The 15,291-nt window shown below is 38.1% G+C and overlaps 1 protein-coding gene across 6 annotated transcripts in view; it reads right to left on the reverse strand.

Moving 5' to 3' along the window:
* SPIN1 (spindlin 1) overlaps nt 1-15,291 on the reverse strand; it is a 56,822-nt gene that overhangs the window by 13,173 nt on the left and 28,358 nt on the right. For all 6 annotated transcript variants that reach the window (XM_075137041.1, XM_075137042.1, XM_075137037.1 and 3 more), the window contains 2 exons: nt 13,101-13,326; nt 93-141 (listed from right to left, as the gene is read on the reverse strand). In XM_075137041.1, coding sequence (XP_074993142.1) covers nt 93-141; nt 13,101-13,152 — 101 coding nt within the window. In that variant the 5' untranslated portion in view covers nt 13,153-13,326. The remainder of the gene's footprint in view (nt 1-92; nt 142-13,100; nt 13,327-15,291) is intronic.

Genomic DNA, 15,291 nt, shown 5'->3' on the forward strand with positions numbered 1-15,291 from the left:
GAACAAAGTGAGTGGAACAATACAGATGTATTTCTAGAACAGTACTTCCAGTTACTGAGAGCTATACTTCAGTAAAAATATTAACAACTTACTTGTGGGAAGTTCTTTTCTTCATCATGCTGGCAGACACTCCTGCATGACCTACAATATAAAACACGATGGAATTATTGAAAAAGAAATACCAATAGAGCCAATACCAATACCAAAAGAGCCATCTTACACAAAAGTCTTCCTTTTGAATGTTAAAATATAAAGAATCCCAACACTTCATGTTATGACTGATCAATGAACTGCTACAATGGGAGAAGACTCTGTAGAGAGAGACACAGACTACATGCTCAAGAAGCTCAGCGATGAACGGGAGTGCCTGACCACAACTATTAACAAGAAAACTGAACTTAACACAACAGGGACCTGTGTGGTCTTTGTTCTAGGAAAATGGCTGTAACAGTTGAGATGATCAAACAGCTACAACAGTTAAGCAAATCAACTGGCTGTGTAACGTTTCATCCTTGAATTAATCAAAAGGGTGCAAATACATATCTTCCTGAGTTAGCCAGACCAGACTGGGGAAGTATATACACATCTCAGTCTAACAGAGCATATAAAAACTGAAAAGTGAACAAAAGGAGCTTTGAGAAGAGCAACAGGCTTCTTCAACCCATGTATTCCATCCCAGCATCTGGAGACACCCAGTGCTGTGACGGTGAGCAGGTTACAGAGACCAGTAAACAGAATCATGTTTGTATTGAGATGCAATTGTGTATTGCAATTATTACATTCTGCTAAGTACTGGTGATTTTATGGTTGTCTGCTAAACCAAAAACCAGTGCAATGTCAAAAAAACTTTGAAAATACTAAAACATTAAACCCTTCAATGTGCAATATGTAAGAGAATCTGGTCAGGAGAGTGGTGGACTCTTGACACTAACAGGCATCATAGCCATGATAGTCTGTGACACGATAGGGTGAATGTTATTTACTAACAATTTAATAATACTGGGAATTCTGATTTAGTCATGAATAAGAGCCTAAGAGAGGTGACTTGCGTTATGAGTAAGGAAGGTTAGAGAAAAGACTGACTGGACAGACCCCTTACTGTTTAGAAGGTGTAAAACATTGAGAGTACTAACAAAGGCTGGAAAAAACTAGCTGATAAATTTGAAAAAGAGGAATAGAGAAATCCTAAGTGGGATTTTTCACAGATAGAAGAACATTGCACTGATTCCAGTGATATTTTGGGATGAATATGAAAAATGGAAAGCTTCTGATAAGTTGGAGAGAGGAAAGGGGAAAGCAGGCGTGTCCTGGTTGTTAGAAAGCTACTTTTGAGCAGTAGTGAAGAAGTCAGCAGAGAAGATACGCAAGAACAAGATGACAGAAAAAAACAGTTACAAAAGATAACATGATGTATAAAAGGTGATGTGCACAGCTCGAAAGATGAAAGTAAGTTCTCAGAATGAAAACTGCAGCCTCAGATCATATGCCATGCCCACATGTGTAGGGATCATTTACTGAGGTCAACTCAAATAGACCCTGTTAAAGTGATGGCTGCTATGTATGCTGAGGATGAGAAATGGCCAGGAGATGTCTGGCTTGATCCTGATTCTCCCAGTCTTCTCATTGTATTGGTTTTGGCTGGAAAAAAGTTAAATTTCTTCCCAGTAGCTTGTATGGGCCTATATTTTGGATTTGTGCTGAAAAAAGTGTTGATAACACAGGGGTGTTTTAGTGACTGCTGAGCAGTGCTTACACTGCATCAAGGCCTCTTCTGCTCCTCAGACTGCCCCACCAGCAAGTAGGCTGGGGGTGCACAAGAATTTGGGAGGGGACACAGCTGGGACGTCATGCTCAGCAACAAAACTGGGGGGAGGTTGGCACAGGGCTGCTGGTCAGGGACTGACTGGGCATCAGTCTGTTGGTGGTGAGAAATTGTTTTTGTTCACATCACTTGCCTTTCTCAAGTTTCATTTTTCTCTCTGTTCCCCCCCCACCCCTTTTCCTTGCAATTTTTTTATTATGATCGCTTTTAAATTATTAAACTGTTTTTATCTCAACCCATGAGGGTTTTTTTTTTTTTCTCACTTTTACCCTTCCGATTCTCCCCCCATCCCACTGTGGTGAGGAGTGAGCAAGTGGCTGTGTGCTGCTTAGTTGTTGCCCGGAGTTAAACCACAACACTCAAGATGATTACTCATACGATCCAGGAAAAGAATTTAACTTCAAAGTAGTTGCTCCCATGACAAAAATTGAGCAAACACCAGATGCATCCCCTTGCAAGAGGTTTTATCTTCTTAGAGTTAGTTAATTTTCAAACTAAATTTTCAGCTAAGCTGGGCGATACACCCCTAGAATGGATGACCTGTTCATGGTGAAAAGGAGCTAATCAGGCTACCCTCGCCATGGAGGAGGCTCAAACTTTAGTACTAAGGACTGGGGATTCTCCTACAAACCCTGCACTGCAACAGGCAGACTTGCTGCGAGGCTGTGATGTCAGCTGGGCCAGGCAGCTCCCTGCCAGCCGTCGGGGAGTGATGGAGGGCAGGCAAGGGAGATGGTGGTGGGAGAATACTCAAGAGTTGCAAATCGCCATGCTGAAATCTGCCATCTCACACATGCTGGACAGATCTGAGGCTGTAGGTCAGGACAGGGAGCCACCAAGTCTCATAGGTGCTACAGTGCAGAGAAGCTTGGTCAATCATGGGCCAGCCATGTGGGTTTTTACAGGGCTCAGGACAAAAGGCAGTGAGGTGGTTCACACCATCAACAGGCCACTGTCACAGTGCAATTGCTATATTACAAATGTGTTGTGATTTCAGTATATTGCTCTGCTAAATCAGAATGCCATGTCATGTCAAATATCTTCAATTGGTATTAAAACACTAAAACCTCCTTGTCTGCAATATCTGAAAGAACATGGTCAGAGTGCTGGACTGACACATGTGTAACTGATGTCTCATGTGTATGTAGAAACACACCCAGAATTTCAACTATGGATGCTTACATTAACACCTACAGAGAAATATTTGAGTTTCTCTATAGGTCTAAACAAACCAATTCTTTTAAATTTAACACTATGTGCATGTTCCAAGCATAGCTTTGAAATATATATGTTGAAAACTTTCATGATAGTAGTAGCATCACTGAAGAGACTCAAGCACTAAAAATACCATTAACCTTCGAAGTCTTCATAAATACTTTGATTTTTCACATGAAAATGCAAAGATTAAAGAGGACATATACAAAGTTACAGAAATGGCAGAATTAAAATAATACTACATTTTACATTTACAACACTCATATCAAATCCTTAGGGACCTGCACTTCCAGCTGTAATGACATCTGAAACGTTTAGGTTTCAAAAATTAAGCCTTACATGCCAATTACAGTGAAGACCCTATTTGCAATTTTTGACTGTTGTAAGACCAAATAATTAAACTGCATGTTTATAAGAACCGTTAGCTGGAAATTAAAAAACAGTATCCAAAAAAGCATGATGAGAAACCCAAAAGACTCTGGGACTTTACTACAACATCTAAACAAGCTTTCTGATCATATTGTCAGCTACCTCTTCTAGATATGAGGTTGCTGTGTTTTATTAATACTTAATATAATAAAACATGTTTTATTAAAAATATGGTAGTGTTTTAATAAAAACAAAATACTTAGAAAAGCTCAAGTAGTTAAGAACACTACAGAAATAACACCCACATATTCTGCAGCATGGTTCAGCACAAAGCTTGCTTTCTGTTCTCTGCTCAAGGACTCTGAGCATGTGCATAAGAAGGGAAGTCCAAAGCATTTAGTCTTCCAAAGTGAAGAACAGGAACTCTAGCCATACACAGAAAGAAGATTTACTACAGAAATTGCAATAAACATAAAGGAGAAGCTATGCAAGACCTCTGGGAATTGGTGTTTGCCCTGTTCACTAAATTCTCACCTTGGGAACCTTGTATTTTTGATAGAATTCAACTTGATTGTTTATGTAGTGAGCTCTAAACCAAAGCCAACTATGACAACTAAGCACTGCTCAGCTTCTTATGTTAGTCAGTACCTTAAGATAGCTCCCAGTTTAATACATAAAGTTATGGCATTTGAATGTTTAATATGAATATAACAAGCTTTCAAGAAGATACGACAGCAAGTATTTGAAGATCCTATGACAAACCCACTCTTGTACCGACTACAAGCTTATTTGCCAGAATTCATCTTTGTATTTTGTATTGTCTGAGTTGAGTAATGTCTCAAGGAGATATAAACTCCTTTTAAAGACATCTCAGGCTACACTATTGAATTGTGTAGCACGTCACTTGGTTACAGCTGCAGAAATTGTAGCAAAAGTTCACTGAATCATGAACATTTCCATCCCCTACAGCAGCTCTAAATAGGGGGATGGAACAGCACAGAATCCTTACATTTAGCATATTCTAGTAACAAGGTCAAAATCAGAATTATCTGATAGATCTGCCTGCCTGAATCTTTCTTTGGCCAGGAGAATTCCTTCAGCAATAATTTTTCCACTACTACAGGAAAGCTGCAAGAACTCTGTGAGCGACTCATAGGGCCAAAGTTCAGTAACATGCAGAGTTTGGAGTTGTATCTAAACTTTGGGGAGGAGGAGGATGGCACAGAGAAAGGGAAGTGTTCAAGATGTCAACAGTACCGCTTTATTATTTATCACTTGGGACAGCATCTCCCTTACTGCTAACAAGATACACTCAAATAGTACACCTGTAATCCTTGAAATCTCCAGTGAGGACTTTGAAATCAAGACAATTAAAGAAGCCAACTTAACCCATCACCTAACAGGAAGGCAGCCTGATGTTGCAGTCGCATTGTTAAACACACACACGTGCACCCTCCCCCACCACACCCCCAATTTCACTGCCTGATCCCATTCCAGTCACCAAAAAACAAGGATGATGTCCAGGTAAAATGGTAGTAACACACCAGAACCGTTTCAAACTGCTTTTTCTCCCATTTATTATCAAAAGCATCTAAAACAAAGTCATGCTTTAAAGGAACTGCTAAAACAATTACAGATATTATTTATGAAAAATAATAATAAAAATCAAGCAAATGCAGTTTTTATACCTTAGGAAACTAGTTATACGCTTGGAGACCATCTATTACATAATGCTGTAACCCTCGAAATTGCATCAGTAAGATGTACACACTTCCATCTGTTTAACAGCAGCATGTGAAAGACTATTTCCCTAATAGAAGCTTATACTGCAGTCCAGCAATGGCACAAAATGCAGTATGTTCCAACAGACACAAGCACCCATAAGAAAAATATTAAAAGTATGCTGAACAGCCCCTGTCACACAGAGGAATAGCTATGGACCCCAAACCACCCCTGTAACCATTACCTCTTCCTTGCAAAGTATCATCTGACCCATGCCAAGATAAATGACTTGTTTCAAGCAGCTAATGCGAGGTAGTCTTTGAACAGCTGCAAAAGCTATTCCTTTGAAGTGGTAAAGCCCGTTATAACCAATTCACAATAAAAATATTTAGAAATGCTGTTCAGGTTTTTTTTGCTACAGGAATTAAGAAATTAATCGGAAATACTAAAATTCTTCTGATGTGTGAGGATATCTTAAGTCCTGTGTATTTTGCTCTTCTGCAAGATTAAAGGAAGAAGTAAAGCTACCACAAAATAAAACGGACACAAAACTTATCTTTATATGGCAAGAAATCAGGTCTGCAGAAGGCTCTTCTTTCCCCGTTTAGAATTGCCCAAGAGCTTGTAGTTTCTTTACAGAGATATTTATTCGTAAATGCATTACATTTTAATGAGTGATGTCTATGATGTCATACTGCTATGTCTTAATGACTTAAAACATTTTTTGAGAGAAAATAAATTTTTTTTAATTAACTTTTACTATACACATGTATTGCTGATCTTCTCCACCTAATAATTGCGGAACATAACAAAGCAGTAACCTGGCTTATATAAATTCTCCCCAAACCTCCTTATATAAATTCTCCCCCAAACCTAAACAGCTTGGGATAGAAGCCTAATTAGCATTAGTCATTCTCTGTCCAGTTCAAAGCAGAAAGGCGTTTAAAAAATCCCAAACATTTCAAGGGCAGTATCTGCATGCAAATCTTTCAGGAGAAAAAAACATCGGTGTACCAAGTGTTTTGGGGTCAAGCACAGTTTGGTCACAAGCGGCAATGTGACTTCAAAGATGTTAATACTAATTAAAGAACAATAAAGGAGAGTTATTACATTCTATATGGCATGAATGCCATCGACTGAATGGGTTTAAATTCACATTCTTTACCTCCTTTTAACTACGGAAGGACAAGTTCTAACTAGAACACTCCATGAAATTCCGTATTTTAGATAACATTCCAAATACTCTGTACAACTAAATTGCCCTGAACATAAAAATAGAAAAAATTAATACTGAACAAAAATCAAAGTAAATGGATTAGGTTTAGTCGTCTTTGTAATAAGCAGCAAAGAATCAAACTTTGATGGATCTGAGGAAGGAGAAAATATTTATGTCTCAGTCACTTATATAAGAGCATAGAAACACATTTTTGGTAATAGAAAGTAAACACAAACTCCAACTCCCACTCAAGAGCAATAGAATTAAGCATTTAATTGTCACGTGATCTGTGTGTTTTTTGAGGCTCGGTTAATTCTGCTCATAACAGATCCTTAAAATAGATCCTTAAAATTCAACTCCAAAACTTGAAACCATGTTTCTGAATACTTCTACTTTTCTCTAGACAAAGACAGACAAAAAGGATAAGACAAGACACACTACACCAAACATTCTTTCAGGATGCTGACTCCAAGGGAAGTATACATGTCATTTCAGCTGGGGGGTAGAGGAAGACAGAATACGGAAAAGGATGGGAGAAAGCTACTGGCAGTGTTTTTATTATTGTCACATCAGATGGCACCTTCCATTCAATCCAGGAAAATCAGACAGACTCTTCAAAACACACCACAGTATCTTATTTCTCTGAATATCCCCTGCGTTTACAACAAGCAGCAAAAGCTGGATGTTTTTAAGTTATATTTCAGAATCTTCTGTGGGAACAGCAGTAATCCCACAGGAATTATTCTGTACCTGGAGGCTATTTCATATTTACTTTCAGGGACCTAAGAAATACCTCAACGTGCTTATTCACACCTAGTATTGCCCAACCTCAACTTAAGAGTTTGGGGAAGGAAGAGAGTTCTTTTAATCAAAGTAGACCAGTACTACAGAGATAACATTAATTCTGACTCTGCCAGAAGATTTCACTGCAACACTAAGCAAGTTACATCGAGGAATGGGATCTCTTTTCTTAGTTCACAAAGACAGTACTGAAACAATTTACACTTGCTTTTAAATGGGAAAAAACTACAGAAGCTTATATATGACTTAATGTCTCCTAGTTCTTTTCTTTACTAAGAAATTACTTTGTTTTCAAACCATCCAGTAAAGGCATTACAATTGTTCCTGTCTGTCAGGCAATTTGGTGGCATTCTGTACCTCTAGGAGATAACCGCTAGAAAGGACCATGCCTTACACTTATACAGCATTAAACACATGATCACTAGACTAAAAAAGGCCAAATCTAAGTGTAAACACAAGGGTAATCACAACTTATTTTACCATCAATTACACTAGATAATGTTAATTAAAAAAAAAAATCTGTATTCCCCTATATTGGACACAGACATACAATAATTAGACAGACAGGCACACTGCCATGCACAGGAGCAGCTGACTGATTTACTGAAACTATAGCCTGGAAAGTAACTCTATATTTTGACAAACTCATAGACACTGTAGCCATGTACTCTACTGTTGTGAAAAAATAAAAAGTCTAGCTTTCCTTCTTTTCTCCCTCTTCAGTTCTACCCTTTATTTCTCAAGATGGAACTATGAAGTATGTTTTCCAGCAGAGACCTACTTCAAAAGCCTAGGTATTTTATTTTAATCAAATGTACCTTTTCCTTTACACCTACTTTACAGCAGATAAAAGCATTTCCTTTGTAGGCAGGCAGACAGGGCAGATAAAAATTGACTTTTTCAAAGAAGTCACCACACCTGTAATGTCACTGATTGGTAAGTCTCTACAATGGGATGAAATCAAAGTCAATTGCAAAAAGCTTTTATAATGTATTAAATTTTGTAACAGTAATCACATTGGCCTATATGAATACCTGACACAACCATTCGTTTATCTATACCTCCAGATAGTTTTTTATAGCCTGTACATGATCCAAGAGTCTCCTAGAATCCCACGATTTTACAGGATTAACAGATCAAATATAAAGTTTGTAAGCTATTTCCATGCTTTCACCATATCTTTTAATGAGGAGGAAAAATTAATAATAGAAAGAATATACTAATGCTGTATCATCTACTCCCAGATGATAGCAATTTTATAGGCAAGACTTTTCCACTTGAAGTATCTAGCTGTTCTGAAACACTACATGTTCATGTAGTTTCTTGGAAGTGGCAACGATCTTTAAAAAGGGAAGGTAATAAATGTCAAAATAAGATATTTGCATCAATAACACTGTAAAGTGCAGCAAATCCTGTTTAAAAGTTACTTGTTAATGTACAAGACTTTCTTTTACAGCTGTTCTAGTATATCACAGAATCACAGAATGGACCTTTAAAGATCACCTAGCCCAACCCCGCTGCTGGGGGAATGGACCTTTCACTAGATCAGGTTGCTCAAAGTTCCATCAAACCTGACCTTGAACGCTTCCAATCATGGGGCAGCCATAACTTCTTTGGACAACCTCCTCCAGTGTCTTACCACCCTCACTGCAAAAAAATTTCTTCCTTATATTCAATCTAAATCTACCCTCTTTCTGTTTAAAATCATTACCCCTTGTGATGTCACTACAGGCCTTGGTAAAAAGCCTCTCTCCATCTTTCTTATAAGTCCCTTTTATAAATTGAAAGGCTGCAACAAGATCTCCCCAGAGTCTCCTCTTCTCCAGGCTGAACACCCCAACTCTCTCAGCCTTTCTTCATAGGAGAGGTGTTCCAGCCCTTTGGTCACTTTCATGGCCCTCTTCTGGACCCACTCCAACAGGTTCATGTCTTTCTTGTGCTGAAGGCCCCAGAGTACTCCAGGTGGGGTCTCACAAGAGCAGAGTAGAGGGGGAGAATCCTCTCCCTCGCCCTGCTGGCCACGCTTCTTTTGATGCGGCCCAGGATACAATCAACTTTCTGGGCTGTGAGCGCACATTGCTGGCTCATGTCCAGTTTTTCGTCCACCAGTACCCCCAAGTCATCCCCCAGCCTGTACTGATACTGGGGATTGCCCCAACCCAGGTTAAGGGCATTGCACTTGGTCTTGTTGAACTTCATGTGGTTCGCACAGGGCCACTCCTCAAGCCTGCCAAGGTCCCTCTGGATGACATCCTTTCCTTCTAGTGAATCAACTGCTTGCTTTAACCTGCAAACTTGCTGAGGCTGCTCTCAATCCCAGTGTTCATGTCATTGATGAAGATACCTAAATATTACTGGTCTCAGTACAGACCCTTGAGGGACATCACTTGTCACTGGTTTCCAGTTGGAGATTGAGCTGTTGACTGTAACTCTTTAGATGCAGCTATCCAGCCAATTCCTTATCCATATAAGGGTCCATCCATCAAATCTATCTCTCTCCAATTATGTAGGTAACAAATGTCATACTCACCCCCACTGTTATTTGAAATAATTAGTAATGACAATAAAGTATGAAGAGCAGCTGAGGGAACTGGGACTGTTTAGCCTGGAGAAGAGGAGGCTGAGGGGAGACCTCATCGCGCTCTACAACTACCTGAAAGGAGGTTGTAGAGAGGTGGGTGTTGGTCTCTTCTGCCAAGTAACTAGCGATAGGACGAGAGGAAATGGCCTCAAGTTGCGCCAAGGGAGGTTTAGATTGAACATTAGGAGAAATTTCTTTACTGAAAGAGTGGTCAGGCCTTGGAACAGGCTGCCCAGGGAAGTGGTTGAGTCACCATCCCTGGAGGTATTTAAAAGATGTGTAGATGAGGTGCTTAGGGATATGGTTTAGTGGGCATAGTGGTGTTGAGTTGATGGTTGGACTCGATGATCTTGGAGGTCTTTTCCAACCTTAATGATTCTATGATTCTAACTGTCAAGTTCAGTAATCACTTAACTAGTGTAAAACCTTAAGACTCCCAAATAAGAAAAAAAAAATCCCACCCAAAAAACCCAGCCAAACTCCAAACATCACCACTTTGAAAGTCTATAAAAGGCCACAAGAACCACTGACATGTAGTTAATCCAAATGCAAAGAACATTGCCAGAACTGCAGGACTAAAAGTCATTCTTCCCTAGCAAATAAACTTTTAACATAAAACTAAGGAAGAATATCTCTTCACCTGTTTGTAACCAAACTCTCCTTCTACAAAGAAGAGGGAGAGTTGCCACCTAAACCACTGTCACTTGTGGCACTTTTGATTGCTTTCTCTCCTAGAGACATTAAAAAAAACAAAACCCAAACAACTAACTCATTATAATCTTAATTTATATCACATTGCGATGCCTCTCTTCCAGCCATCAAAATAATAATTTTATAGACTCTGATGAACTCAATTACTGCATTTGCTGTTCTTTTCAAAGGAAGAATTTGACCAACTACTGCTGTGATAAAACAAACATTGTTTCTTGCTCAGTACCGCCTTTTAAAAGTTTCATGCCCAACCTTCACTGTAGAGCGAGCTATGCAGTCTCCTAATGACAGCTGTCTGCTGCACTCTTTCCTAATGTGTATCCATAACCAAGAAATAAATAGCAGATAATTCCACACCCTCCCTTTCCCCAACCAAAAAAAAACCCAGTAAAAGCCATCTAGCCTCAGCCCACCAAATATGATCAGGAGGAGTGACAACAGTAAGGAGGTCAGCAGCTGTCTTCCTCAAGAATATAATAGCCGGAGGCTGAAAGCCGGCAACACCCAAGCCTAGGCTACAACTATGCCAAGAGCTGAGGCAGACTAAATGTGTATGATTTATGGGTTGTATTTAAATGACAGTGATACTACATTAATCAAATGAATATAAGTTAAGGACTTCTCAGTTAAGATTAAAAAACTCCCCAGAGAAAAAGATAAAGACAAGTTGTAACTGTTGTACACAGATATTAAAAAGCAAAAATGGCATCTAAAGTGTGTCAATTTTAATGACAATTTGGCATGGTGCCAGTTATAGGACAAACCATAACGAACAAATAATGGAAAATGCGACTTTTTAAAATCTATAAATTCTCCCTCTTTTTTTTTTTTTAAGAGTCCAAAGAACAAATAGGAACCAAAATTTTCTTCTCAACATAGTTAAGTAAAATGTCCTAGCTTAACTTTTTTTTTTTTCAGAAAAAAATCCAGCCACATAATCACCCTCTATATAAGTTTCACATTATGACACTTCAAATCTGTGCTGTAGTTGTTCATCACATGTCACATTGAAGTCATCAGCTAAAATTCTTCTAACAGTTGCCTTAAAAACCTTTTGTCTGAATTCTTTGAACTTGGGCACAGTGCCCAGTTAATGCTTAAAAGTCAACAAGACTGAAGTTAAGTACCAGGTCAAAGCCTGCTCTCTTTTCTTTTCTCTTACAAATACAATTCTACTCCCACAGGTATTCTGCTAGTGTCAAGAGGAAGGATGACTCAGTAGTTGACAGAATGAAAACTCACTGAACCAAGTGTTTAAGACTTCGTACTGGATCTCTCCTTTGAAACCCTTTATTAAAAATACTTCCCGAAGTTACCTTTGAAATCAGTAGATGTTTCAAATGAGTGTCAGCAAATTAACATTAGTGTAAGCCAATCACATGTAAACACAGTTTTGAAAGTTTCCAAAGGATTTCAGAGAGGCTTTCCCCTACCAGCTGCTTCAGTTCTCAATGAATTGGATGAATATTTGAAAGCACCAGAATGGACCATTGCTTGGGTATTTTAAAAGTTAACTGAGCTTTCCTAATTATACGTGACAGTTTCTTGAGATTTTTAGAAAAGCACCAATTCGCAATGGTTGGTGATAGAAAATATGCTGCATCATGTGTCGACAGAGTCTCCCTGCACAGGTCACTGACTAGTGTGTTTTGCTGCAGCACAAAATAGAAAGGGCACTTCCCCCCACACTGAAAAACACAAAGTAATTTCATAACAGAAAAAGATGATTAAATATACATTACCTAAATAAGTTCACCTAAAAAAACAAATAATTGAACAGAAGAATGAACAACATTCATCCGTAACCTCTTCATCCTCAAAATTGCCGTCTGTAGAATTCCTAACTTGCTAATGATAACTTCTAGTCCCTGTCCCACACTAGTCCATGCAGAACACACAGCCGAAGCAGTGTAACTTAATTTATACAGGACCAAGTATCAACCTACAGAACAATTCTTCATTGGTCACTTTATGCTTTTTTTGCATCATTGCCGATAATTCTTTCTACAGAACACAGAGGACTGACTGAGATTCGTTAGCCTTTCAAGCTGCAGAACTTTGAATACGCCTAACTAGTTGTAAGAGAATGAATGCTTACTCACATTTTGCATTTTTCTGAATAAAAAATTGCTTTAAAATACTTTGACTAACCTATTTCAGTTTAGAAAGCACACACAGTAGCAACAGTATTTGCATTTTTGCAGTGTTTTCAAGAGATTCTCTTCTACAATTACTAGCTGATCAGCTTCCATAAAACCATGAAGAATTTTACTCTAAGTTATAAATATATGGTGAATAAATTTCTGATGATGTTCCAGCACTTCTGAGATGAGCAAGTGAAATTCTCCCCTTATATGTCAAGGTAATCCTACAACAAAATTGATTGTTCCTTTTTAGAATTTTATGTAACTTACAGTTCTAATAAAACTTCGATATTATAGACTATATTAAACACTTCTTATATATATGTCTGTACTGCTAAATTAAATTTACGTATGCCTTTTCAATTCATCAGCTTCTGTAACAAAAGTAAAGGTTCTTTTAAGACAGGAATGATAACACCTTCATAAAACCATTAACATATTGGGGGGGAGATATCTATAAAGTAAGAACACTTTTTACCCACTGAAACCAAAACAAAATCACCCAGAAAAACACCTCACCTGCATCAGCTCTGGACCGCTGACCTGGTGATTTTCCAAATGGGGTCTTCATTCATCTGTGTTTAAGTGAGCAGCAAAGCTGCTGGACTAGGGTGAAAATCCAGTTCTTCCCAATTCCCAGGATATCTTCTTACTCTTGGAATAAGACAGCTACTTATTAATCCACCATTCAATCATGAATTTGTCCTTCCTCAAATGTAGAAGATGCACTTTTAATTACAGTACTCTGAAAAACAAAACAGGTAAAGGATAAATAGTTTGATTTGACACTTGGTTAAGTTAACTGACTCGGTTAAGACAAAAATATTTTGTTTCAACTCTAATGCTTGTTTTCATACTCAACAGGAAGTTCCTTCATATTCTGTTACTCTGAAAACATTCATCAAACACAGGGCATATAGCCAAGAATACAGCAAAACAAATACTAGGGCTACTAATTTTCCCTCATATTCACAGGCAAGTTCCATATCACATCAAAGTCAACTACATACAGAAAGGAAAACTTCTTAAAAACCACTGGGCTTAGTACAGGGAAGAATGACAACTAGCTTAGAAGAAACTATACTACCTTCACCAGAGGTAAAGTACAAATCAACTACTTCCATTTATTAGAAACAAAACACCCTCACACCCACATAGTAGAACAACTTTGCTTCACAGAAGTTAAAAAAAAAAGTCTGTTGAAAAAATCCAACACATAAAAGGTACCAAAACACTGATTCCACTGCAATGACTATCAAGCCACCAGTTGAGTAAGTCATCAGTCCATAGAAGATCTGCAGAAGTTTTTGGTGATTCTCTACACCTGAACCCAGACTTCTAAAACATTTAGTCATCACATTCCTCTAGATAAGGGAGATAAGTGAGGACAATGTTTTAAAGTCCTTTTCAGGATTTAATTACAGAATCTTGTGAACGTCTGAAAATTTGAAGAATTACAGGTTAACTTATCTCAGACTAACATGTTTGGACAGGAAACATTCATCCAGATCAATCCATTACTTCAGTGCTGCACACAGCTAAGACAAGTGAGGTCAGATCATCCTTTTAGGCTCATTTCCTTAAGACATGTCATTGCTGTAATCATGTTCTCTGTAATCTGTTGATCACTGCTGGTCTTCCCTCTTTTACCCAGTTTTGGAACTTGCTGTCAATTTTCATGCAGGGGTTAAAAACAGAGGAATGCCCCTAATTAGTGATCCAGCTGAGGGGAAAAATTTACCTTATGCTCCTGCCTTACTGAATAAGGGAACATACAAGGACATGCCTTGAGGTATGGTGAAACTGTTATGCAGAAAAATGTATTTACATCTAACAACACTTGCCAATTCTTCCATGAATCACACCCATTAACTTCTAGGAACATTAGAGCAACACAGAGGAATACTCCTAGGAAAAAATAGTTATAGGGAGACAAACATTCAGTAATGTGCATTTTTTAGAAAGATCTGTACTATGTTTGGAAAAGCTAGCTTAGACATTCATAGTCAGGAATTCATAAGAATTTGTGAAGTTAAAGTTAAAAATTCATTTACAGAAACTTAGTAGTTTTTCCACATTTCATCTCTTCCTGAAATCTACCAGTGTATACGCAACAATGCTGAATGATGCCAGGGCAACAATAGTCGACTTTTAAAAAGCACTTGAAGATGCAATAGGAAGCAATCAGCTTGCTTAACTACTTCACTAGAACACAGCATAAGGATTGTTTTTTCTACTAAACTCAAAAATATTTTACTATGGATTAAAATACATTAGCACAGAAGCATCACTGATTAGGAAAACAAACTCTGAATTCAGAGCACTGCTGCGATATACTACAGTGTTCAGTCTCACAGGCACTGCATAAGCATGCAAGAGAGATCCGATTTTTTCCTCCAGGAGAGCTATTAGTTGAGAACCAACTGTGATCTAGTATTATATTTTTCTACTCAAAAAAAACCCATCAACAAAAAAAACCCCCAAACCATAAACTAAACAATCCCGCACCACAAAACCACAAACTGTAAAAATCCTTCAGATTTAGAAACAAACATATCCTTTTGCAGTAAGCTGTTGACCTGTTATTAAAGAAGTTGTAAATATTTCATAACACCTGTATGTATTATATATACTCCCTCTCCAATTCATGGCAAAAATATAGAGTACTATACAGATATTTTAATTTCTTTAATTTCACTGGTTAAGTAGC

Source organism: Calonectris borealis, chromosome Z (genome assembly GCF_964195595.1).
Source record: "Calonectris borealis chromosome Z, bCalBor7.hap1.2, whole genome shotgun sequence".
NCBI classification, from domain to species: domain Eukaryota; kingdom Metazoa; phylum Chordata; class Aves; order Procellariiformes; family Procellariidae; genus Calonectris; species Calonectris borealis.